General features: G+C 37.7%; 3 protein-coding genes across 4 annotated transcripts; 1 reads left to right on the plus strand and 2 right to left on the minus strand.

Moving 5' to 3' along the window:
- The first annotated feature begins 1056 nt into the window (after nucleotides 1–1056).
- Nucleotides 1057–6879, plus strand: LOC104224197 (probable receptor-like protein kinase At1g49730). Its single transcript, XM_009775790.2, has 9 exons — nucleotides 1057–1313; nucleotides 2892–3443; nucleotides 4137–4424; nucleotides 4547–4808; nucleotides 4988–5043; nucleotides 5140–5207; nucleotides 5299–5388; nucleotides 5612–5696; nucleotides 5779–6879. The coding sequence occupies exons 1-9, from the start codon at nucleotides 1232–1234 to the stop codon at nucleotides 6306–6308; spliced, it is 2013 nt and encodes a 670-aa protein (XP_009774092.1). The 5' UTR covers nucleotides 1057–1231; the 3' UTR covers nucleotides 6309–6879.
- Nucleotides 6880–8539: 1660 nt separating this feature from the next.
- On the minus strand, nucleotides 8540–14251 carry LOC104224196 (uncharacterized). 2 transcript variants are annotated; one of them, XR_011406501.1, is made up of 3 exons: nucleotides 13499–13742; nucleotides 10951–12615; nucleotides 8540–9456 (listed from the first exon to the last, which is right to left on the minus strand). XR_011406501.1 is itself a non-coding variant. In XM_009775788.2 (2 exons), the coding sequence occupies exon 2, from the start codon at nucleotides 12577–12579 to the stop codon at nucleotides 11008–11010; it is 1572 nt and encodes a 523-aa protein (XP_009774090.1). In that variant the 5' UTR covers nucleotides 12580–12615; nucleotides 14230–14251; the 3' UTR covers nucleotides 10750–11007. The 2 variants fall into 2 exon arrangements, 1 of the variants encoding a protein (XP_009774090.1); XM_009775788.2 differs by lacking the exons at nucleotides 8540–9456; nucleotides 13499–13742 and adding an exon at nucleotides 14230–14251 and having other exon boundaries at nucleotides 10750–12615.
- Nucleotides 14252–21545: 7294 nt separating this feature from the next.
- On the minus strand, nucleotides 21546–25725 carry LOC104224195 (thioredoxin M3, chloroplastic). Its single transcript, XM_009775783.2, has 2 exons — nucleotides 25379–25725; nucleotides 21546–22068 (listed from the first exon to the last, which is right to left on the minus strand). The coding sequence occupies exons 1-2, from the start codon at nucleotides 25596–25598 to the stop codon at nucleotides 21749–21751; spliced, it is 540 nt and encodes a 179-aa protein (XP_009774085.1). The 5' UTR covers nucleotides 25599–25725; the 3' UTR covers nucleotides 21546–21748.
- Nucleotides 25726–25960: the final 235 nt, after the last annotated feature.

Here is a 25960-nt window from a genome sequence, read left to right on the forward strand (position 1 = left end):
CTCATCCTGAATAATCTCTTAGGGGTCGTTTGGTATGAGTTATAAGTAGATATAGTGCTGATATAAAAATTTAATACCACCTTAATACTTTGTTTGATTAGCAAACTTGGTATAAGTTATCCAGAGATTAATATTAGTACCGGGATAACTTATACCTTGCAGGAGGTGGAGTAAGTGTCGGGATAACTTATACCTTCTTCTTATAAATTATGCAATTGTTATTTTTAATACAACATACCATACAGTGGATAAAAAGCAATACCAGGATAACTAATCCCAGTATAACTAATCTCATCATAACTTATCCCGGCATAAGCAGTATTCAAACCAAACGACTCCTTAGAGGTCGTTTGGTTGGGAAACAAATTGTCTCGTGATTAATTATCTCGGGATTAGTTATACCACGATTTTATCCCAACCAAACGTGAGATAAACTCATCTCAAAGTTTGTACCAAAATTAATTATCCTTTATCACTCATGTCAAACGATCCCTTAGGGGCCGTTTTGGTATGGTGGAATAAACAAAAATAATCTTGGGATAAACATTTAGTACCGCCTTATTATCTCTTGTTTGGTTATAATGCTGGGATAAGTTGTCGCCAGATTAAAAATAGTATCAGCATAATTTATATCTGCCAACGGGTGGAATACTAACTCCAGGATAATTTATCATAGGATAAAGCAGTAAAATTGACAATCCTGAAATTAATACAATACTGAATACACCAAACATTCAATAAGAAATAATACTATGATAACTTGTCATAACATAATTACTCCCAGCATAACTAATTCCAGCATAACTTATCTTCAAACCAAACGACCCCTTAGCTCAAAAGATTTAATATCTTTTAACTTTTCTTGTTCAAACTATTAAACCTGGACTAACTATACCTTAAAACAAAACTTATTGTTTTTATTTCAAATTATGTATATTTATATTATTCATAAAAGATTAGTAACCATTTCACATTTTCTTTTCCAAAAAATGTGCTGTCAATAAGCTTCTTGTCGAGACAAGGAAAATATATACAGAAGGAAAATGGAAAGTGTGGGGACTGTGGGGGTCTGTCTATACAAAGTCTACAGTCAGTCAAAAGCCGCACTCGCTCCTCCTCGGACTGTGCTCAGTTGCCTTTGTTCACAAGCGTTCCTAATTTGCTAAAATAAGTTATTTCCTTTAGTGTTTCCTAATTTTCTCACTGTCCCCTCTCTTCTTCAAGCTCTGCCATGACATTGTACGGACCAGCCATTTTTCTGGGGTTTTTGCTCTTTCTTCAAATGCAATTTTTTTCAGCAAATGCTGCTTCAGGTATACATTGTTCTCTACTTTAGTAATTTCTTCAGTTTCCTCTTGTTGGGAGCTTCCCCTTTTTTTCTTCAATAGTGTTATGTACCCGTACTTCCCTTTTGGGCTATGTTTTGAGTTCTATCCTCTCTTGAACTTTCTTCTTCATACAGGTAAGGAAAAAGTTTGCATTTTTATTATTATTTGGGCTTATTTGTGAGTGTTTGTTGAGGAAGTTATAGGAAGTTCCTAGATGCTATGATTTTCTTGAATTTTGTGGGGGTTTGTATTATTCTTGATTTTGTTATGTTTGAGATTCATGAGAATTTAAGGGGGAAGTGAAAGAAGAAAGGTATTTTGTGCCTGCATGTCTCTTAAGACCTGCCAGTTTTCAGTGACAGTATGGTTTTTTCTTTGTTGGAAATGAGAATGAGTGCTAGCCAATGTCAGTAGTGAAGCTCAATTTAATTCAATTTATGTTTGCTTTATAAATTTCATAAGGTTCGAATACACTAGGATGCAGATGGGTCAGCAATTCTAGTTCAGTGTTAATATTGCTAATATGCATTGGTTCATTTAAATGATTGTGTAATTGCATGTTTTATAGATGTTCTCTTTTAGAGGTTGTTAATCTATTTTCCGTGTTACAATATCATACTTACTTGATATGAAAGTTGCCTATTGTTGTTTGTAAGTAAACTTAACCTGATAATGTAAAATTATTTATAATGTCAGTGCATTTCGATAAGTACATTAGCCTTGTTCCTTCTATAGACCTAGCTGCCCTACAACATCCTGAAAGTATGAATATTCTAAGTTGAAGCTAAGAATCCTTGTCTAAACTCTTCAGGTACCCTTTAATTGATGGTGCCTCATCATTTCTAGATTAGTGTCATATGAAACAAAGTATGGAATGCCTTATCTGTTGCATGTGGCATTTGCTTCAATGGTTTTCTCATTGTCGGATTTATATACTCATGATTACAATCTTTAACTTCTGCTGCTTGATCCAAAGTGAAGAATTTGATTGCCTTTTCAGATTAATGCTTTGATGAAGTAAATGCCTTTTAAGATTGTTTGTTTTATTTGCACGGGAAGTATTGTAAACTTGATTATTTTTAAGAAAATACTATAAATCATTCTTAGATTGCTTCAATGTCAAGAATGTATATTTGGAAAAGCAATGATGACGTAATCCCTATTTGGGAAATTGCAAAATAGGTAAAATATCATGGCATTTGTTTAATTCTCCGCGCATCGCGCGGGTACAAATACTAGTTTTGTTCTAAAACAAATTAACCCCTAATTAATACTAAAATATGAAATTAGATCCTAAATGCAAATGTATATTTTGTATTTTTCATATGAATTAAAATGCACAGATAAAATGCAACAACTAACAGAAAATGACATCAAAATTCACAAAAATTGTAAAATAATAAAGAAATTTTCTTTTTTTTGTTTGAATTTCTAGGAATAATTTGCTTTGGGCAAAAATCACGTGCTCACAGCTGCCCCTCTTTGCCCGGAAACACGAAGAGTTTTCGTGCTAAGATAAGTGAGTTGAACAATGATTATCTACATTTTCTTCTACACATGCAGAGTGCCCCTTAGACATGGCTGGAACCAACTATACTCTGACTGCCTCAATCTGCTCTAACAAAGAAGAAAGAGGAAAGTGTTGCCGCTACATTAATGCCTTGATTGCAATTTCTGTTGCTCGATATGCAAACTCAACAAGCAACTTGGGGGTTAATGCTGAGTTATCAAAGATATGCCTAGATAAAATAGCAGAAACTTTCCGATTCCATGGAGTGACCAGAAATGCAACGCTGTTCTGCGGGTTCGGGACAAAAATTCCTGTGAGCTATGATTGCCAAGGTCGAACAACTGTCACTCAGATGCTTCAATCTCCCCAGTTTTCAAGTGTTACTAGAAACTGCCAAGTCCCCCTCTCGGTGGAAAGTGATTGTAGGAAATGCCTCAATGCTGGCATCTTGTATCTCCGCAATCTAGTTGGTACAGCTAATAATATCACATTTAGTACTTGCCGAGATGCAACTTATGCTGCTCTTGCAAGCCAGGTTGACAATGCATCAGCTATTGATATTGCTCGCTGTTTCTTTGGGGTTCACGGCCTTAGCATACCTCCAGGTACGCATTAATAGGGAAGTGGTGTGATTCATTATTGAAGCCTAGATAGAACAGTTGTAGGAATTATACCAATTCCTTTATGCATTGGACTAATTGTTAGCGAAATTGAATTCTTTTTCTCGAAATTCCGTTGAGTTGCTTTCAATTATCGATAATCTTTATAAGGTATTCCATTGAGGTCTAAGTCTGAGCTACATAAATGTGTGCAACTAGTCCTGTAGAGCCTCTTCTATAACTATCGAAAGATAGGGAAAAGAAAAAAAGAAAGAAAAAGGAGAAAGCAGAAAAGGAAACCTACTTCTTCTTGCTTTCGTTGTGCTGTCGTAACCCCTGAAGTTATTGCTTCTCGACACAAATCTTCTGTACCTTAATCATTAACTTAAATTAGTCATAAAATCCTTAAATCTTCTATTCCTAGACTTGAACATTTTCAGATTCTTTCCAGGAACATCCATCATTGCATCAATATCTTCTTGTGACTAGGCTCTGATATTATAGCATATTAGCTTCACTTTACACTCAAAGCAAACTGCTGTTATGACCCTTGTTTGTCAGGCAGGGAATTAGTGCTCGTTTTTATATTTCTGCATATAAATAAAATTCCATAATTATAGGTCTTTATGGATCATTTAGTGACATAATGCACTTTCAACCATATCAAAAGTTCTGACTTCCATTGTACGTCTGAACCAGTTTCAGGAACATCTCCTTCACAACTCTCACCAGAGGTCTCTCCAAGCCCTCCTGTTGCTGCTAGCCCGACTCAACTTTCCTTGCTTACGCCTGTTAAGGAAAATCGCCGTCATTACCACCTTACATTGGTACCAGCTGTTGGCATAGCAGTTACAGTCGTGGCTGTCATGATGCTGCTTGTCTTAATTGTTCTGATTTGGAGGAAAAGCAAACAGCTAGAAGATTCTGATGCAACTGATAAGAAATCTTCCAAATCCTTCACGCAGCCGCCGAAAAGATTCCAGGAAGGTAAAATTTTTGTAGTTCTTTTAGACTAGTTATGTACTCGTCAAACTGGATACTGCAAAATCTGTTAATTTATCTCTACGGTTCTTATCCTGTTGCTTAATTGTTGTATGAAATGCACACAGGTACAGCTTCTATATTTAAGAAATACAGCTACAAGGAGACAAAAAAAGCCACCGACAACTTCAGCACAATCATTGGGCAGGGAGGATTTGGCACTGTATACAAAGCTGAATTTAAGGATGGTTACGTGGCAGCAGTGAAGAGGATGAACAAGGTTTCTGAACAAGCTGAGGATGAGTTTTGCAGAGAAATAGAACTGCTTGCTCGACTGCATCATCGTCATCTTGTTGCTCTAAGGGGTTTTTGCATTGAGAGGCATGAGAGGTTTGGGATTCATAAATATGACTTTGTTTTTTTCCACCTTACGTTTCTGTCCAGCATTCTAAATAAGGTTACATATTAACTAGTTCACGTGTTAGTAAATCATGATAGGAAAAAAAAAACTAGTATACAGAACATTATTAACATCTTCCGTGCAATACTGAACATTTATTATGGAGCAGGTTTCTCATGTATGAGTATATGGCAAATGGAAGCTTAAAAGATCATCTGCTTCACAGTATGCTCTTTTTCTTTGAGTATTATTTAGTAGTATGTCTTTAAGATCTGCTTCGCGCTGCTAATCTGCTCAACTGTTCTCTTAATATATGTAAAGATCCAGGTAGAACTCCGCTCAGTTGGCGTGCAAGAATTCAAATTGCTATTGATGTGGCAAATGCTCTGGTAGAGTTTTGATTACGTACTATCCAATTATTATAACTTTATAAGCTGCTTAACATTCAGTGCCTCCTTATTACATTTTGCCTCCATGTAGGAATATCTTCATTTCTACTGTGATCCTCCGCTGTGCCATAGGGACATCAAATCAAGCAATATATTACTGGATGAGAACTTTGTCGCAAAGGTAACTTACATTAACTCAAGGGTGGACCTAGTTTCATTTTACTACGTGTTCAAATTTTGAATCTTTCTCTTGTTCTTGCCTATCAAATTAGTAAAAATTAACTCCAAAAGTCCAAAGCATTTTTTTCGTTATATAAGATCTGTTGGCAAGGCATATTATTCTTTTAACTCTGTAATATAATGATCACGAAGTACCTTTTTCTCTCACTTGAATCTTGTTCCAGGTTGCAGATTTTGGACTTGCACATGCTTCAAAGGATGGTTCTATTTGCTTTGAACCGGTAAACACAGATATCAAGGGAACTCCAGGTTGGGGAAAATATATTTATGAGTAAAACTGAAGCATCATTTACTACTTGATGATGTAGAAAGAACTTTGCTTTGTTATTAGGTTATATGGATCCTGAGTATGTCATCACCCAAGAGCTTACAGAGAAAAGTGATGTATATAGTTACGGAGTGGTATTACTGGAATTAATCACATCGAGACGGGCAATTCAAGATAACAAAAATTTGATAGAGTGGGCTGAAATACTCCTGACATCAGAATCTAGGATAACCGAGCTCGTAGACCCTAACATTGGAGACTCTTATGACTTCGATCAACTTCAGGCCCTTTTGGCAGTTGTTAAATGGTGTACACAGAGAGAAGGACACGCTAGGCCTTCAATCAAGCAGGTACTTAGGCTTTTGTATGAGTGTGCAGACCCGATGCACAGTGGCTTTGTGCAATCCGTGGAGGACGAAGACTATGACGAGATTGAAGGTAAGGGAAGAACAAGTAGGTCTAGGCAACACAAAGGTGAGGGAATATTTCACAGTGGTGATGGAAGGTGTTTAGCTTCTTCTTCAAGTACATCAAGGTCTTATTGTAGCCGAAGCTTCCTAATTGAAACCAGCCCTCCTCAGTCGCCACTTTAATAAACCAGCCATTTAGACCACTGTTTATTTTATAACCGAGAAATCTCCGGGTCCTGCTAGTGCATGGTTCGAAACTTGGTGGATAATAGGTCTGCCCCTCCACTCTTTTGACTGTTTAGTAACTTACAAGCAGATTTTTAACTGTAAAGCCATCCTAACATTGATAAGCAGCATGTGCACGCGACACCAGTGGCTGTAATCCATAGGTCCATGAAGTTGCTTCATTTCCATCAAGCAAGGATCTTTTTTCGCTTATAAAGCAGCCGGTGTCTACAAGAAAATTTTATGACAACTTGTATTACAGAGCCAAGTTCCATTTTATTCCTTCATGCAATTTTTTGAGGAGGGACAGACTAACAATTTGGTTTTATTTTTTTCTTGGTTGGTTTGTTATGTTTTGTAACATTCTTTAACACTTTCCGGGCTGGTGCTTCTTGCAAGTTTTTGGAGTTGTAACTTATTAGCTTGTGCTGATTCCTTAGCTGTATTGTTTCCAACAGGCAACATCAGTAGAAATATTGATACTGTTTTCACATCTTATCTGGAAATAAAAGGAAGTTTTTTTATTTTACGCGATTCTTCAATGCAGTGTTGGGGTATCAAATGAGCCCTTTCTTTTCTTGCTTTGGCTCGATCCACGCTAGGATGATAGTGTAAAGTATTTTATACCTTCATGTTAAAGAGACCTACTGTTTGACCAAAAAGTATTAACTTTTGGTTAAAACGATTATACTTGTTTATTGAAGGATTAAATCTAATTAATAATAATATCCCTAGATAAATTTTCTAGCAGAAGGCTAACGTTTAGACAGATCTGGTGTGGGGTTGGCTATAGTATTTATTAAATGCTCCAAAAAATATGAGCAATAAAGGAGATATAACTAGCAATAAATCGCAATAAATGTCATTTATGTAAATAGAAGAAGGGTTTCACCCGATAAATAATGAACTAGGTAATTATTCCTCCTGACAATGATGAGTGACAGATAGATCTTAGAATATTCGAAATATCCTTGGATCTGATGGAAAAACGATGAATAACATAAGCAAGGATCTTGATAAAAAAGTGATCTTTGTATCTTTTGCATGAGTGAAAGAATCTTTCTGTAAAGTCCGCTCTTACTACAATGAATGTCACATGCCCTTTGTTATTCTCTTTTTTTATATTTGTATGGAACATATCTCTAACAAATCCTAATAGTACAAATGTAGAGAATATTCAATGGAATATTCTCTTTAATATCCTGTTCTAATAAACCAGCAGTTACCGACCATCGTTAGCTAGCATCTCGATTGCGAGCCTCGCCATTTCCTGGTCGACCTACTCTTTTCTCGATGTTACTTTGCCCCAAGTACTGAGACAAATTTCGACCTATACACCTACAACATGTAATTCTCTACGGTAAGCCTAATTTAGTGACAGAGAAGCACTGATACTGTAAAAATAGATTGTACAATCAATGCATTTAAGTTGGATCCTTTTCAAAATTAGACGACAAAGAGAAAACTGAGGTTGGATTGCCTTACAATTGCAATCTAGTCAGGATAGACTTAAGTGTGAAAGTTTCACAGTGAAACTCGTAGCTTGGGAAACAAATAAAAGGAAGCAAAACAAAATTACTGAAGTGAAGTGGGTAGCAGGATAACATAATGCATTCAGGATCAGGTAGAGACTTTTGATAAATCAAACAAAAATCAGCATATACTTTGTAGCATCTGAAACTCAGAGATAGCTGATGGCCCCATACAAGTATTTCAATGACTCCAAAAATAATGCAGGGGGCCAACCTATCGTCCTTTTTGATGCAAAACAGTTGGCAAATGCTCAGTCCTCATCAATATAACTATAAGTGTGGAACTACAAATCTTGCTGACAGATTTTTTTTTTTCTGTCAAATGATTACACCATAAATATTTTTGTAAGACTAACCTGTCAATTACAATTTGTCAAATTTCAGTCTAACATCTACTAAAACCTTCCACAGTACAGGAAATACAAGAACCAGCATTTCCTTTCAGACCCCATTGTGGTACCCCACCCTCTTCTTAAAGATTTACACCATATTATAGGAGACAAACCAAGTTCCATCAAGTAAATTCCTATAGCAGGAACCAAACATGGGTATGGAAACATAAGTTCTTTAAGCCTTGCCTGAACAGGGGTTGTGGGGGGGGGGGGGCATATGTTATAGTATACAACAAGCTTGCCAGGGGAGAAGGGACAAAGAAACTTAAGGAAAACCAATTCAATGAACAGGAAAGAGTTGCCAAATGAAAATTTACTGACAAATGAACATCTGTGAGGGATATACAACAATCCTTCCAAGCACACATATAGCATAATTCACCTTACAGAACAAATGTTTCATACAAACGTAAACAAATAGCTCCAAGTTACATTGACAAAGAGCAATAGAAGTTGTTAAACGATATCCCTTGCAAAACCACAACCTTTGGAGAGGATATTTGTTTCAGAAACCTTTCTATGATGCTTCTGCAAGTAGCAAGCTTCAGTTACACGGAGCAAGTGCCCCTACCAATGTCTAACCTAAATATCCAAACTATGCGATTAAAGTATTGCCATGATTGTCCACAAAATGAAACAATTCAAAGGATAAACATAGCTGGAGTTCCATGACAAACTTTACACCTCAAGTAGCAATATCAAAGTGCATACAACTATATGACTGAAGTCCTCGACCAACTGTTCAAGCTACTGTATATGATGTGCGATCATATGGACTCTACGACTCTATGCACTATTGCTGCTGATAGCCAACTAATCCTTGTATAGTCGGTCGCATATCTCCACCCATTTAGATGTTCGAGCGACCAGATTCAATCCTTTATAGCTGCTCGACATGCACTTAAAGCTCATTTCAGATATGGATGGTAATACGAGGTAAGCTATCGATCACATTTGGGACCTTTACCCTTCACGTATTTCCCAAACCAAAGTTTACTATCCTTGCCATTACAGACTTCTGCAGGAGCTTCAATACGGTACACAAACCGTCACCTAATTGAAAGAAGTGACAAAAAATCTGCTTTTGCAAGACTGGCCTGCCATAATTGACACCATCATGGAAGCATTAGAATGGAGAGGTCTTCTATAACTTCAACATCCCTCCAATGCACAAGGCTTAAGCTGGAAATGCCAATGGCAGATAAGATAACATTGTCAGATGTAACTAAGAAGGGACTAAAAGTAATATTAAGAATTTCACATTAGTAGTAAGATACACCAAGACATAAATTGGGCATGCAGCTGTGAATCAGCCACACGGCCAGCATGCAATGCTTTCCATCATGAAAGCTCACTTCTTTCCTTAGCAGGTGAATACATCCACATTGTCCTTTCATAGTGCTCAACAATCAGAATATACGAAATAAAAAAAATGGAAAAACGGATTCATATGCCTCGAGAAATGTTGCTAATTGATTTTGGTATCTCCACCTTCTCATTGACCTCTCACCATATGGCAAACACCCAAGAGGAACAGCTTAATCAAACTAGTTAGCCGCCACCCCCCACCCCCTGTAATAGTAAAAAATTTACCAAGAACTTTTTGGAGCATGCTAGATATGGTTCTTGCATCTCTTCCCCCGGTAATCTTAAGAGCCTTCACGAAGAGGTAGAGTTTCACTACTCCCAACAACTCGACTCAATCAAACTGGTAAGTATTGTTCTTTACTGTCTAGAAAATATAAAGGCTACTAAGATGATAAAACATAATATAAAAGAAAAAGGTCTTAAATCAAAATGAGTACAGCAGCCCAGTCATAATTAACTTAAAACGGAAGTAAGTTGACGTGATCGGTGATTCCAATGAAACCCTTCCAGGATGCAGCTTCAGGTTGGGCTTGAAAGTTACAATTGTTTGTAAAAGAGAGTCCAAGAGAGAGCACATTCAAAATTCTTTTGGAAAAAAGTAATCTAAAATTCCAGCTCTTTTTTAAGAAAAAAGTATTCTTTATACGTGAAAGATAATGGTTAAGCAGTTGTTCCTTAGGAACCTAACTCAGTTTACTCAAAGTTTCAAATTGAACAGCCAGATTGCTTACCTTCGATAACAGTCTCTTTGCTGCAGAGAGTTTGCAAGAACCATGAGATGAGCTAAGAGTGTTCAACACTCTCACAGCAAATACACTTGAGAGGGGTCTAGGGAAGATAGTGTGTACGCAAACCTTACCCCTAAACCTTGTGAAGATAGAAAAGTTGACCCTCGGCTCAAGAAAAGCTTTCTCACAGCAAATACACTTGAGAAAAACTTTGACTATTTCATAGACTTGGGAAGGAAATGAGGAGAGAAATGCATCTCACTGAATTTAGAAGCAAAATTCAGATCCAAGTTACTACTAAAAAAAAAATCCTATAATGAAAATTCTGCTTTACCACGATGAGAGAAAAAAAGGCACCTCCCACACAGACTAGCTTGAATAATTTAACCTTCGACCATGTATTTAGATGAAAGCAGCGAGAGGTAAATATACACAGAGATCTGTGGTTAGATCAGTTTCAGCATTCTGGTGTTACATTGGAACCTCTGACATTATTGAACGAACAACAAGACTTCAGCTTTTCCTCGTCATACTGAAGAAAAAACAAAAAGTACAAGGACAAAGTAGCAACAACAAATACCTCAAGTCCCAAGGAGTTAAGATAGTAAATAGTCAGGAAATGAAATGACAAACACTTCTAGCCACCAACAGCAGCCAGAAACTTCCTCTTGCTAACTGGCTCCTCTTGCACAATCACTACATCTTTCACCTTTGCTAGTAGCTGCTCAAGTTCAGCCACTCCAAAGCTCTCATAGTCTAGTAGCCTCTTGTACCTTTGTTGATATATTGCCTCAAAGCAACCAAGAAAAATCCGACAAGAGTAGCTCACAAGTATCTCTTGAAGCTCAAACTTGAAATTTTCAAGACTTTTTTCAACTGTTGCACCCATATCAGATTTCTCACGACTGCTTCCATGCTCTTCTATGAGTACTCTTTCATCATCCGAGAACTCATCCGAAGATCCAACCCCAGTCACAACTTCGGCATTTCCCTCTTGTGTTCCTTTTCCTTTATCCCTCTTTAATATAGTTATGGGAGGAGCACTTGGTACAGCACATGAATTATGGAGGTAGACAAACTTCTTTTGGCCTTTCCCCCCGATAGATATTGCATCACTCATCTTCTTGAAAAGATTCACGAGCTTAACAGCCCCATATTCTGAAACATACAGTGGCCTCCCGTAAATTCTCTGGTATTCTGCAGGAACACGTGTAAGAAGCAAGCAGCCGCCAGATAATTCAAGCAGCTTCACCAGCTGACCCTTCAAACCATTTACATCCCCAGGCTGCACCCACGTCAAGTCACTCTGGTCATGTGAAGATGGACCTCCAGCTGAAACTTCATTTAAACCAGGTGGAAGACTCTGAGTTCTCATACCCGTAGGATAACATGGCGTGGAAATTGAAGTGCTATTATACTCAGCCAGCGAATGTGATATTATTGAGAAATCCCTTGCATTATAGTAGCTCTGTGAGAGGCCCCTATACACTATTGCTTCATCTTCATTCTGACCATATGGGCTGTCATTTATCTGGCAGCAACCCATTAGAATCCCAGCAATGTCTGAGACACCACCACCACGACAAGGAATGAAGGCCTTTGCCGGGGGCACAAAACCTTCACCTCGAGCCACACTTGGCCAGTCCCATACAAACCTCCCAGCATTACATAGAGCAGACGAAACACCAACCCCTGCAGGAATGACAAGGATCATAGTATATCCACGCTGACCAAGAATGTGAAGTGCGGGAGCAAAATCAACATCTCCTGATATTAGCATAATGGACGAGGGTGGGGGATTGTCAAGAGCAAAAAGGAACATGTCAACCAAGATGGCCTTGTCGGCTGCATCTTTCCTGCCATTGGGGACATCTATAAGTTTAACACCAGTTCTCTGGCAGCCCTCTCTTAATCGCCTAGGAAAAGCATTAAAATCTCCAAAGGCAGAAAACATTGTAACTGCTCCTTTGATCACAGGATGTACCCGTAGAGCCATTCTGATGTTGCCAGCAACATCCTCAGGGCGTACATCACTTGGAACAGGACAGTTCTCGATGTCCCAAAGAATTGCCACCGGTCCCTGTGAAGAATTTGAGCTTTGCAGAGAGAGAGGTGTTAGTGCTTTCGTGTTTGTGTTTGCCATCTGCTTCCCACTTTGTTCCAAGGACTCTGACGACAATCCAAAAGATGACGTAGGAAGAAGTGCCATCAGTATATCATCCAAAGCTGTCTAGTCGCTGGCTACCTGTATATGGCCAATAAAATGCAACTAGCTAAATGAATGACAAGAAACAAAATCCATGGAAATAGAAGTATTTCCAAAACACTTTCATTAATACTGATGCAGCCTCAAGAATAATAATTTCACAATCAGTCATCAAAATTTGCTCAGGAGGAAAACTAATAACATTTCCGGCAATCTAAAAGAGGAACAGCTTAACAATAGGCTATTTAGTTCTCATTAAAACTTCTACCGAGTTCTGTTAATTTTTCCAAAGCATACTTTGTACTGAATTATGGGACTTGGAACTCACATTAGAATCATTGATTGGAATGATGGATTTAAATACCCTTGGGCTCTAAGCCTGCAACAGCTAGTAGCTTTGGGTCCCAACTCCCAAATTCTCCAAAATATTTTTTCTAAGAAAGTAAGCTAAAAAAACACTTTTGAATTCTCAAATCATCAACACAAAGTAAAGGCCGGCCAGAAAACTGAAGAACATCCTAGAGTAAAAAAAAAGAAAAGAAAATGTTCCTGCAGCAGCAATCACTGATCTAATCAAAAGACCAAAAAAAGAAAAACAGAAATTCCAATAATGAACTCAATCAACCATACACCAATCCCCAATTAGTATTCAGGAGAATACCAACAACTCGAGACAATTAAATAAAGTAGTTTCGTAAGTTTAACTGGAAGTCTTGAATTCACTTATGGGTAAATTCAAGAAAAATAACGGCAGACATAAAGACGATCATCTTACATCAAGAAATCAAACGTGTCATTGTGTGCGTGTGTGTGCGCGCGCGCATGTAGAAAGAAATTGGAAATTGGCGGATCTTAACGGGGGATGGGATTTAAATACGGAAATCCACGTGAAATTAGCAAATAAAACAGAGGGGGAGAGTACCTGAAGAAGAAAGAATTGATGAGCTGCAAAATATAGATGCTGATTCTGAAGTACGAAACAAGAAAAAAAAAACTGTGATTTTGAGTTTAGAAATCTCTTCAGTACGCTGATAATTCTTCCCTTGCTTGTATGTACGCACTAGAAAAGGGGACATCGGAATTGGAATATGGGCCGTGGAAACACACCTAATGCTTTGCTCATCGATTTTATTACTAAACCGACATCCACCTATTAAAATCCATCCCAAAATAGCGCTTTAATATACATTAATATCATATAAAAATAATTATTTAATACTCCATAACAATAATAATATTTAAAAAATTTTAATAAATGATTTGAAGAATTAGTAGTTAATATAAGGGTAAAAGATAAATAAAAGATTATTTTTGTCTAAATAAAAATATATTTTTAATATAGTGGGCAAGTAAAAGGGAAGGTATGCCTGCGGATGTTAGTCAAATCTTGATAACGTGCGCTTCCGGATATGGCTAGACGGAATAAACAAAATCCGGCGACATCAACCCCCTCCATAGAACATGAAGAACCTAACACACTAATTACATCAGAAAATGGAATCCCTCATGACTTAGGTCCAAGCAATTCAGTCAATGGCTAACAGGAATGGGTAGTGCTCCAACGGTACTACAAGGAAGACCATCGGTTGAAATTACCACTCTTGAAGGACAAGACGAAGGCACCTTATCAGCTACAACTGCAAGGAAGCTTACCTTTTCTACAGTAGCGAGAGCAGAAAAACCTACGGCGGCGGAAGTTGTTCAAGGTAATAGATCTCAACAATTAGGGTTGAAACTTGACTATTTTCCTCCGATAATGAAAGACGGGGTGAAGACTGTTCAATTGGTTCAAACAGAAGTTGAAGAACAATGCCAGAAATGGAAATCAGCATTAATCGGCTATGTAATTGGGGGAAATCCTTCCTTCAAGAAAATGTTGAAATATATGTATGGGGTCTGGAATTTTGTCATAACTCCTCAGGTATTCTTACATAACGATGGTTACTTTATATTTCGATTCATGTCTGAGGCAGATAAGGAAACCTTACTGCAAAATGGGCCATACACTTTTAACAATAGACCAATGATTCTCAAACAATGGGAGCTAGAATTTCAAATGAGCAAGGAACCTCTTCAAGTTATTCCAGTGTGGGTAACATTCCCTAATTTACCTATTGAGTACTGGGCACCAAGAAGCCTAGGCAGAATTGCTAGTTGCTTGGGGAAACCAATCTGCACAGATAAACTTACAGCTAAAGGAGAAAGAGTTTCCTATGCATGCATACTAATTGAGATGAATGTCTCACTTGCACTTCCAGAAGAGATACCAATTGAATTGCCGGGAGGCAAATGCAGATTACATCCTATTGAATACGAATGAATACCTTTATATTGTCAAAGTTGCTTGACTATACGGCATCATAATGGTGACTGCAAGAACGCAACACTAATTGATAAAGGTAAGCAGCAAATGAACAAAAGGAAGCTGGAGAGTGAAAGTAATTCAAGAACCTAGTAAACCAGTCACAGCTGATAAGCAACAAGTTGCACCAATTGTAGCAAAAGAGGTAGGAGTACCAACAGCTACACAGAATGCAACAGATCAGCCGGAGGATATGGAATTTCAAGTGCAAAAAGCTAAGAGCTGGGGAAAGAAAAAGTTGGCTACTATCCAAGAGGAGGGACATAGTCAGATTTATGAGGACAGTGAAAAGATTGAGAGGTTATTGAGGTAGAACCAGTTTAGTGCCCTGAGAATTCAACCAGTGATAGTCACTCCGAAAGTGACAAAGGACCATAGCCCTCCAAGGAAGTTACCTCCATGATCTTCTGTTCATGGAATATAAGGGGGCTTAATAAGCCCTTTAAGTAGAAAGAACTCAAGACTTTTCTGCTTACAAATAAGGTAGTTCTAATAGGTTGTCTTGAGACTAAAGTTAAAGCCCCAAAGCTGAGAAAGTTAAGAAGGGAATGGGGAATGACTGGGAAGTAGCTACTGATTACACTCAAAGCCCATATTCCATATGGATTTGTTGGAAACCTCAACAAGTGGAAGTGCAAACATTAATATCTAGGCCACAGTTTGTTCATTTTTTAGTGAAGGATAAGAGGTCTCCATTTGCTAGTCAGATAACTTTTGTTTATGGATTGAATACCATAAATGAAAGGAAGGTTCTATGGAAAAGATTGAGAACACTGAATAATAGCACAACTGATCCATGGATTGTGTTAGGGGATTTCAATGTTGTACTCTCTGTGAATGACAGGCAGAATGGTGTTCCAGTACATCCCACTGAAATTAAGGACTTTCAGGAATGTATTGAAGAATTAGGACTTCGGCAACTTAAAAGAACATGAAGCTTATTCTCATGGAGTAACAAAAGGGATGCGCACATCTGAATACATAGCTTCATTGATTGGGCTTTTGGGAATGCAAAATGGTTTGATAGCTATGGTCATCTGGAAATAGTATACCACAATCCAGGGTGCTCAGATCATTCTCCAATTATTGTTAGTACTGGGAGAATCGGGCAATCACTTCTAAGGCCATTCAGATTACTCAACGTGCTGCTCCAAAATCAGGCTTTCAAGGAAGTGACCTAAACTATATGGTAGTATGAAATCCCTGGATATACTATGTATGGAATATGTAAAAAGCTCAAGTTGATTGAGCTTAACGCAAAACATCTTCATAAAGAAGTCTCCAGCTTAGAAAAAAGAGTCGGGGCCATTCGAGGAAAGCTACAAGACACTCAGCAAATATTGAACTCAGATCTGTACAACTCCAACTTGATACAAGAGGAGAGAGGTCTCATACTTGAGTTAGAGAAATGGTCTAACATTCATGAGGAGGTGTGATCACGCCCAACTATGCCTTATAAAAAGGACAATGCGGTCGTTGCAAATATAATCCGGTTTACAAGTCCGGAGTCGAATCCCACAGAGAACTAAGGCTTAGCTACAGTTGTTCACTATCACCAAGAAGACAAGCTTGAACAGTTCCTAACTTATAGATATTTAGATTCTTGTGTTAACTAATTGATTAACAAATTAAAATAATAAATTAACAACTAAAGATACTAAGAGTTAGAGACAAGATTAAGGAGGTCTAGAGTTATGATTTCCCCAATTGTCGGAATCCTTCCCGCTATGTCTTCTATAATTTCGCCTAAGTATTCTCTACCGATCATGAGCACTCTTATTACCGTAAATCTCTCCCGAGTAATCACGACAATTTACTAGACGCACTCTCCCGAGCTACGCTAGCTGGCTTTTGATACAGCTCACTTCAGATCGCACCCAAGGCTTCGTTATCCCTAATCCCGCCTTTAAACCCTCGGTTATTGATCCCTCATATACTCTGGGAGTGGTGTTGTTCAACAATTACCTAAATATGCACTCTCTCCCGAGTTATGCACACTAAATAGGCACAGCTAATTGAGAGCTCTTCAATTAACTACAATAAGAACGTAGTTGAACAAATAGAGATTATACTACGGCTCAATTATATAAAAACATAACAAGAATTTATCCTACAAAAGGTTCTATCAAAACTCTAGATAACAAATTAGCTATTCATAATAGTATGTAAAACTACAATACTAAAAGTCATAACCAACAATAAAAAATAGGGAGAGAAAAGAAAAAACTTGTAGAAGAATTCCCAAGCCTTGCTCCTATTGTGTCTTTGCCTCCTTAGGTAAAAAATATGTCCTCTCCTCTTCTTGGTCGGCTTCCTTGGTTTAATATAGGGTTTAGAGCTTAAAATCCCGTGTTTTGCACCTTGGTCCCTGAAATTTACGCATCCTAACACCCTCTCAGATTCTTCAGTTGTCCGCGACTGCCCTCTGCCGCGGTTCTGCCGCGGTCGCGGTTTTTGACCCTGTTCCGTTTGGAATTTGGAAAAACGTAAAACATGAAAGTTGTAGCCCTTTGAGTTAGCTTTCTAACCATATATTGTGGAGCTCAAATGGAGTTCTGAGTAAAAAGTTATGTCTATTTTACTAGACAGTGCGCAATATGCCTCTTCGAATTTTCGTTTTGTTGTTTTATCATCCGTTGATCCCCGAACGCGATCCCGACTTAATTCCTTGAGCTCTTAATCAGACTTCAAAGCTCCAAACCACTTAAATTCATTCCATAATATCTATATAGCTCGAAATCACACCTACAAGGCATAAAATACACAATTAGTGCAAAACACTAGCGATTAAAGCGCAAACTCAACTAAAGTGCAGTAAATTAGAGTGTAATAATCGACTAAAATACGTAATTATAGCCTATCATCAAGGTGCTGGGGCAGAAGTCTAGGACTGTATGGTTAGCAAAAGGGGATTCAAATACAAGATATTTCCATGCACAAATGAAGACCAGACAAGCAAGGAATCACATATCCTCAATTTGTAATGATCAGGGGATAATGTTGAATGATCCTGGCCAAGTCCAGCAAGATTTCATCAAATTCTTCCAAGATATATTGGGTACTAAGGCCACAGAACTGCCCTGTCTAAATAATAACATTGCAAAGGATGGATATTGCCTCAATAAGGAGGACCAACAAGGTCTGATTAAACCAGTAATGAAAGAGGAAATAGTGCATGCTCTGAATGACTTACCAGCTGACAAAGCCCCGGGGGGAGATGGTTTCCCTATTGAATTCTTCAAAGCTAATTGGGACACAGTTGGAGAAGATGTTAGTACAACAATTCTCCAATTCTTTGAGACGGGAAAAATCCTCAAGGAGATAAACTGTACAACCATTACTTTAGTGCCAATCCAAACCCTACATATGTCAAGGAGTTCAGGTTTATTGCATGTGGTACAACTTTGTATAAGTTGATAGCCAAGGTGATCACTTCCAGACTTAAACTAGTAGTGGACAAAATTGTGGGGCTATCACAATAAGCTTTTATTGAAGGAAGGAACATCTTGGATAATATCATTGTGGCCCATGAACTAGTCAAAAGATATAACAGAAAAGGAATGTCCCCCAGATGTCTAGTGAAAATAGACATTAGGAAAGCATATGATACTGTTGAGTGGGATTTTCTGAGAATAGTTTTGTTGGAGTTTGGAATGCTAGTGAAGTTTGTAAATATCATCATGGAGTGTGTATCGACTGTGAGTTACTCTATCATTTTCAATGGAGGGCTCACCCCAAAATTCCAAGCAAGAAAAGGGCTACGACAAGGAGATCCTATGTCACAATTTCTATTTGTGTTGACAATGGAGTACTTGAATAGATCTCTAAAACAACTGAACTACAACCCCAACTTCAGCCACTATCCAAAGTGTAGGAAAATGAAACTAACCCATATTTGTTTTGCAAATGACTTAATAATATGCTGCAGGGCTGATCGAATGTCTATTCAACTGATGATTAAGGCATTTGAACATTTCTCAATAGTTTCAGGCCTCAAAGAAAATATGGAGAAAAACTCTTTATATATAACAGGGGTGGATCACCATCTCAAGGATCAAATCCTCTCTAAAATGCCGTTTGCACTTGATGAGATACCTTTCAAATACCTTAGCATTTTCCTATCATCCAAGAAAATAACAATTCAACAATGCATGTCGCTGGTGGAGAGAATGATTGCCAGGATTAGATGTTGGACCACCAAATTTCTTTCATATAGTGGCAGAGTGCAGCTAATCAAGAGTGTTTTGTTCGAGATACAAACATACTGGTCACAAGTATTTTTTATACCAAGGAAGGTGATGCAGCTAATAACAAGTGCCTGTAGAACATTCTTGTGGACTGGACAATGTGCCACATCAAGAAAAACATTAGTGGCATGGGAGAGGTTGTGTATGCCAAAATCAGCAGGGGGTTTGAACATCATTGAGTTCCAGACATGGAATAAAGCAGTTATATCCAAACTGCTTTGGGTTATCACAGCTAAAAAAGACACCTTGTGGGTTCAATGGATGCATAGTTTTTACATAAAAAGAAGAGATACCAATGAGATGGAGACACCCAAACAAGCATGCTAGCTTGTTAGGAAAATATTCGATGCAAGGAAATGGTATGGGAACAATGATCCTTACAAAGAGCTTCAACAATTCACTCTTGCTGGTAAGTTCATAATCAAGAAGGCATATATGCATCTAATCCCTCAATATCCTAAAGTCATGTGGAAAGGCCTCAATATGGGACCATGTCCTGTGCCAAAGTATCAGTTTATACTTTGGCTTGCACTATAGAAAAGATTCTCTACAGTTGACAGATTGACTAAATGGGGAATGCAAGTTTCTAGGAACTGTGTATTATGCATGTCTGATACTGAAGAAACACATTCACATCTGTTTTTTGAGTGTGAATACTCAAGGCAGTTATAGAGCTCCTTCTTACGCTGGACAGGAGAGTGCAGTCAAGTGGGAAGCTGGGAGGAGGAAGTTGAAAGATTAACGACCAAAAGATGCAACAGCAAAGCCCATGCAGAGGTCCTAGGATGGTTACTAGCTACGACTGTCTATTATATTTGGAGTGAACGGAATGCTAGAAGATTTCAAGAACAACAACGAGATCGCATTCTAAGATTAAGAGAGATTGTCATTCAACTGCATTGGAAAGGACAACATAGAAGCAGTTGGAAAAAGCTATTAGATAGTTTAAACTAATACCCAAATCTAATATAGGTCTATACTGTAATAGATGCTAGAGGAGAGGAGATAGCGTTCCGAAAGTTACAAAGAATACGACTAGTTCTAGAGTTAACAATGAACTAGTGGATGTACATATTATATTTGGTTAAATAAAATTTTAGTGGTTGACCAAAAAAAAAGGGAACAGAGGAAGTAATACATAGTATCACCTTAATTTTATTATTTACCATAGTAAAATTACTTAACCATAGTAAAATACTTAAGTTTGTGATATGCACCGAGAGTGGGTAAGTTATAGGTCAAATTGGAAGGGTTTTCCCTTTTTACACTTGCCTCATTGGAAATAAAAATATTAGTTTTAAAATTGAATCATCGTCCTTCTCCAACCCTAACTGCTCAATCCGAAAACGAACAGTTAATGTATTTCATTTATTGAACTAACTATTTTGGATTTAATGCGTGCATCAAAAGACACTAACATACTATAATTAAGTGATAAATTGAGATAAGATTACATATAAATTAATACTAACAATTAAGAGATAAAAGTAATAAGAAAATATATATATGTCAGTTACTAATTGGTGCATATTCTAGGTTATTCCCCATGTACTAGCCGAAACCGAAATGTTCGGTTTTTTTTTCCTCTCCATTATACTTTGGTCTACTCATACATTTGTCATTAACAAATCAATTTGTATTTGTCATCGTATTAATGGAGCTTTTGTGTCAAATGGATGAATACCACGTGCTGAAATACTTCAAAAAATATATTCAAATTTGTCCTTTTGCTTTTGATTTTTGACTCTTTTTTAGAATTACCTTCCGTCATGCTTCAAAATTGAGGATCCATTAGGTTTAAGGCAAAATGAGACCTTTTCTCTTCTAAATACAACCACAACAAACCCAGTATAATCTCACAAGTAAGGTATGGGGAGGATAGCGTGTACGCAGACCTTACCCTTACCTTAACAAGATAAAGAGGTCTTTCTCTTCTAAATGTGAGTAAAATTAGAGCAAAAGATAACGGAGTATAAAATCTAAAAATTTATATTAGTAGTAGGACTAATTTAACCCCTTCTCCCTGGATAAAAGCTACTCCCCTTGCATACAACAAAGCAACTGCTACAATTCGGTAGGAAAATTAATGCTTTGGCAATTTCTGGCCACAGAGTGACATTCCAGACCTGGAGATACCCCCGCGTTCACATATCCATAAGACATTTAGTAGAATGTTCAGAAAAATACTTATTTCTCAACAAAGCTCAATGTAGTAACTCACAAGTCACAACAACAACAACAACAACAACAACAACAACAACAACAACAAAAAAGACTTGTTTAGTAAACAAATGCAGTTACTATTCACAAGTTCACTGACCCTATACAAATTTCATTGTGAAGAAAGTGGCAAGAAGTGATTTCATGGAGAGCCAATGATTCTTCTTAATATGGAAAAGGAAAAAAAGAGCCGACAATTCACAGAGAAATAACAATACAAAAAGCAAATGCATAGGATATTACAAGACATTAGAGGGGAAGAGAATTCAAAAGAGAGTTATTAAGTTTGTGTGTTGAACTTGCTATGCTATTATGACAGTCTTTTTAATGGAGGGAATTACATCTAAGAAGCTAGAAGCCTTTCAATCGAAGCCACATAGAACTCCTTGGGCATTGTTCCGATGACAGAATCGCATTTCTCCCCATTCTTGAACAGTAAGACCACAGGAACAGCCTTGATATCATAGTCCTCGGCAATTTGCGATTCACTATCTGCATCGAGTACGTAACATTTTAATCTCCCTGAATACTCAGCTGCAATCTCATCAATTACTCGGTGAACCATCTGGCATGGGCCACACCAAGTGGCATGAAATTCAACAAGAACAGGAATATCACTGCTCAGAATCAATTTCTCCCATGATTTAGCAGTGACAAGTTCAGCTGCACATTGCAAGTTAGGAAACAATTGTCAGCATAAACTCTCCAAAATCAACTTGGATCAAATACCTACCGAAAACATGCTTCATATATGAATTCGTAAACAATCCATTTTCCCACACACTAATGAGCCAGAACCCTTGACGACCATAGTCAAACACATTGCCTAATGTATTGGAAATGTTGCAAAATGAAGAATGGATGACATATGAACATTTTTCTACTCCTTGTTGGGACAGAATTTAACAAAAAGCATAACAACTTTTGATAGGGAATGCAAGTATAACAAATGCATAACATTGTCAAAATAATTAAGTCAACTTTCTTTACAGATAGTACTATTGCAAGTATAATTGCAGTATGATCTCAACAAACTAAATCTCCTTAATCCCTCCAGAGATTCCAATTCTCAGGGAGACAGACTACTTTTGCAACTGAGCACTTAGCTTTCCAAGGTAGACAACTAAGGGTAAGTTTAATTAAAAGCATTTAAAGATAACTAAACATGTCCGGTAAAGGAAAAAAGATTCTAGAAAACTGAACATATCCAGAAACGAAGAAAAAAAGATAGAACATAACTGATAATGTAACAAACGATGCAAGAGACCAAAATATGTTTGACTGCCACCTTATAACCATACAAATCTTTTTCAACCAGACAGCAGAAATGGAGAAGTTTGAAATGGAAACAATTAAACTGTGATAATGCACATTTCAAGGTGTTTTCAGTTAATAGATGCTTAAGCTTCAAAGAAGATGCGCCTAGGCCTCAAACATTTTGTCGTTTTTCTTATAGTTGTTCTCTGTTGGAATTTAGTCCTCAAACTTAAAAGCATAGAACGAAGTCTTGCTTGACATCCATTTAGGAAAAACAAAACTAATTAATTTTGGACCTTGCAAGGATAAAACGTTAGTAGCAACTCATATCTATTTCCACATGCAAAGTAGCATTTGGTGATACCTTTTATACTGAAGATTTCAAATCACTTGCATCCACACGTGGAGCCTAAGATAATTTAGATAGTGATGCAAGTATTTCAGCAAGAGGAAACATACATTACATTCCTCAACAGAGCTCCCAGTCCAACTAGCATGCTAAGACAACAGATAACATTCAGTTGGAATGTTGGATACTCTAGGCATCATGAAGAACCTTTTGTGCCGCTGAAGTGGAATTACAAGAAGTAGACACGGAGCTTGAAAAGTAATACCACATAAAATGGCATAGACAATATGGAGAAACAGAAACATGAGAACCCTTGGACACGGTGGAGCTTTCTTTACCCCCAAAGTTCATGCTCTTTTGTTTATTTTTTTAGCACATAAAAGCATTCCAATTTATAGGTATGAATAAATAGTTCCGTCTAGATCCTTCTCGAAGTACTCCTTGATGGTGGAGTTCAAATTTCTTTGCAGGAGAATCAACTTTTTTAATTGATGAAGAAATCTTATCCATATAATTTCAGGAAACCAGAAAAGAAGAAATGCTACCAAATAGGCCAGGCTAAATGTTCAATATCAGTATCCTAGAAATAGATTTCTCTTTTACTTGCTTGTTTATCCAATAGCTATATCTTGGTTAGGGAAACAATTACTAAAATCTACTTAGTTCTGATTGATGAGTCGCGAGCCGGTGTTAATGAGAGGCTGGAGGTTTGGAGACATGCTCTTGAATCTAAGGGTTTCAAACTGAGCAGGACAAAGAAGGAAGACCTAGAGTGTAAGCTCGGCGCTGAGCCGGGGGAAGTGGGTGTGGATGTGAGGCTTGAATCACAGGTCATCCCAAGTAGAGGCACCTTCAAGTACCTTGGGTCGATTATCCAGGGGAGGGGGAGATCGACGAGGATGTCACACACCGTATTGGGGTAGGATGGATGAAGTGGAGGTTAGCATCTGGAATCCTGTGTGACAAGAGAGTGTCACTGATACTCAAAGGTAAGTTCTATAAAGCGGTGGTTAGATCGGCCATGGTGCACGGGGTTGAGTGTTGGCCTGTTAAAAACTCACATATCCAGAAGATGAAAGTAGCAGAAATGAGGAAGTTGAGGTGGATGTGCGGGCACATTAGGATGGATAAGATTAGGAATGATGATATTCGGGAGAAGGTGGCGTGGCTCCCATTAATAACAAGATGCGGGAAGCCAGACTCAGATGGTTCGGGCATGTACAGAGGAGAAGCCCAGATGCTCCGGTAAGGAGGTGTGAGCGCCTGATTGTGGAGGGCAGGAGAAGGGTAGAGGGCGGCCTAAAAAGTATTGGGGAGAGGTGATCAGGCAGGACATGGCGAAGCTTCAGATTTTCGAGGACATGACACTTGATAGGAAGATGTGGAGGTCAAGTATTAGGGTTGTAGATTAAGAGGTAGTTGAGTTTTGCCTTATTTCGTACCATTGTGAGACTAGTCTGGTAGGGTTTTTGTCTAAGATAGCTAGTGACAATGTTGTATCTTACTATTTCGCTTTTCAGTGCCGGACCTATTTACTAGCTATTGCTTTTGTTTTGCATTTTTCTTCTGGATTCCATGTTGTTCATATTTTTCCTATGATTTATGGGGTGATACTGATATTGTTTCCTTTTGTCTTTGTCTTTTTATAACCGAGGGTCTTTCGGAAACAGCCTCTCTACTCCTTCGGGGTAGAGGTAAGGTCTGCATACGCACTACCCTCCCCAGACCTCACTAGTGGGATTTTACTGAGTTGTTGTTGTACTTAATTCTAACACGAAAAGTTTTGAATGAGGATAATCTCGGCAAAAGCCAATCGTTAACCAGAGTGAGTGCAATTAATTGTATTTCTCACTAGTACCAATGGATGAAATAACAACGTGATATTTTATAAGATTTGAAAATAGTGGATCACGTCATTAATGAGGAAGAAATAATTGCCCTGAGATCTAGTACCAAGTAGAGATCCACGAACGAAAAGTAATTTGATTCCATATTACCGAACTTTCCGAGTATTCGACATCGTGTAGCTCAGACAACACACACACACACACAAAAAGAGGAGTTCAAACAAATGTAGAAATTACTTTAAACCATAAGAAAAGCAATCATGATCCGAGAGCGATTCCATTAATTCTCAGATACAGCTATTAATGCTTAATCCCGAGGACCTACTCTTAGACCGGATCGGAGCATTTTCCTTTATATTTCAAATCGATGAACATTAAAATAGAATGAGTACAATAATCAAAGCAATCAACTTGAAATCGGCGTATCAAAACTCGATTCAGTCAGATTTTCACCAGCATAACAACAAAATAAAAAAATACGTATACAGAGAAAGATAAACATAAGATATTAGGTATTTACCTTTGGTGCGGAGACAGGAGACGCGTAGAGGAGAAGTGGAAGAGGATTTCCAAATTCCGAAGCCCTTCTTGTGCTCAAATGAGAGACCGAATTGAACATTGTGGTGCTGTTTACACTTGTACGGCAAGTTACAGAGCTGGTGATAGTGGAGAGATGAGGGACGTGAGAGGGAAAAGGGAGCGTTGGAGTAAGGAGTAGCACAGTGCGCACTCGCAGCCATTTTGCAAATGCAGAGATCTGTCTAAATTTCAAGTAGTATGAGCCAGTCACGTACTCTGCGCGTTCCTTTATTTCAGAGATAATATGATGTAGGAATTTTCCCAACGTAAGAAGTGGTGTTTTAATATAGGAAAAATGACTGTAAAAATAATAATACATACATTATGTATGCTATACCAAATATAAATAATTTTTGGTACGGACTAAAAACGATAATACACTTTTATATATATGCCGAAAAATGAGTACTAGGACAATATTATTTAGTTAAAGTTCAAATAAAAGGATATTTGAATTCAAGTAGACTTTTTTTTTTCACCACTAGGACATGAAATTTAATTGAAAAAGGTTAAATATTTTTTA

Source organism: Nicotiana sylvestris, chromosome 1 (genome assembly GCF_000393655.2).
Source record: "Nicotiana sylvestris chromosome 1, ASM39365v2, whole genome shotgun sequence".
NCBI lineage: Eukaryota > Viridiplantae > Streptophyta > Magnoliopsida > Solanales > Solanaceae > Nicotiana > Nicotiana sylvestris.

Excerpts from the sequence above, each read along its gene's own strand:
- LOC104224195 (XM_009775783.2), bottom strand. The coding sequence starts at position 25,598 with ATGGCTGCGAGTGCGCACTGTGCTACTCCTTACTCCAACGCTCCCTTT. Across the intron at positions 22,069-25,378 it reads CTCCTGTCTCCGCACCAAAG|CTGAACTTGTCACTGCTAAA; the intron begins GTAAATACCTAA and ends TGCAATGTGCAG.
- LOC104224196 (XM_009775788.2), bottom strand. The coding sequence starts at position 12,579 with ATGGCACTTCTTCCTACGTCATCTTTTGGATTGTCGTCAGAGTCCTTG.
- LOC104224197 (XM_009775790.2), top strand. The coding sequence starts at position 1,232 with ATGACATTGTACGGACCAGCCATTTTTCTGGGGTTTTTGCTCTTTCTT. Across the intron at positions 3,444-4,136 it reads CGGCCTTAGCATACCTCCAG|TTTCAGGAACATCTCCTTCA; the intron begins GTACGCATTAAT and ends CGTCTGAACCAG. Across the intron at positions 5,697-5,778 it reads AGATATCAAGGGAACTCCAG|GTTATATGGATCCTGAGTAT; the intron begins GTTGGGGAAAAT and ends CTTTGTTATTAG.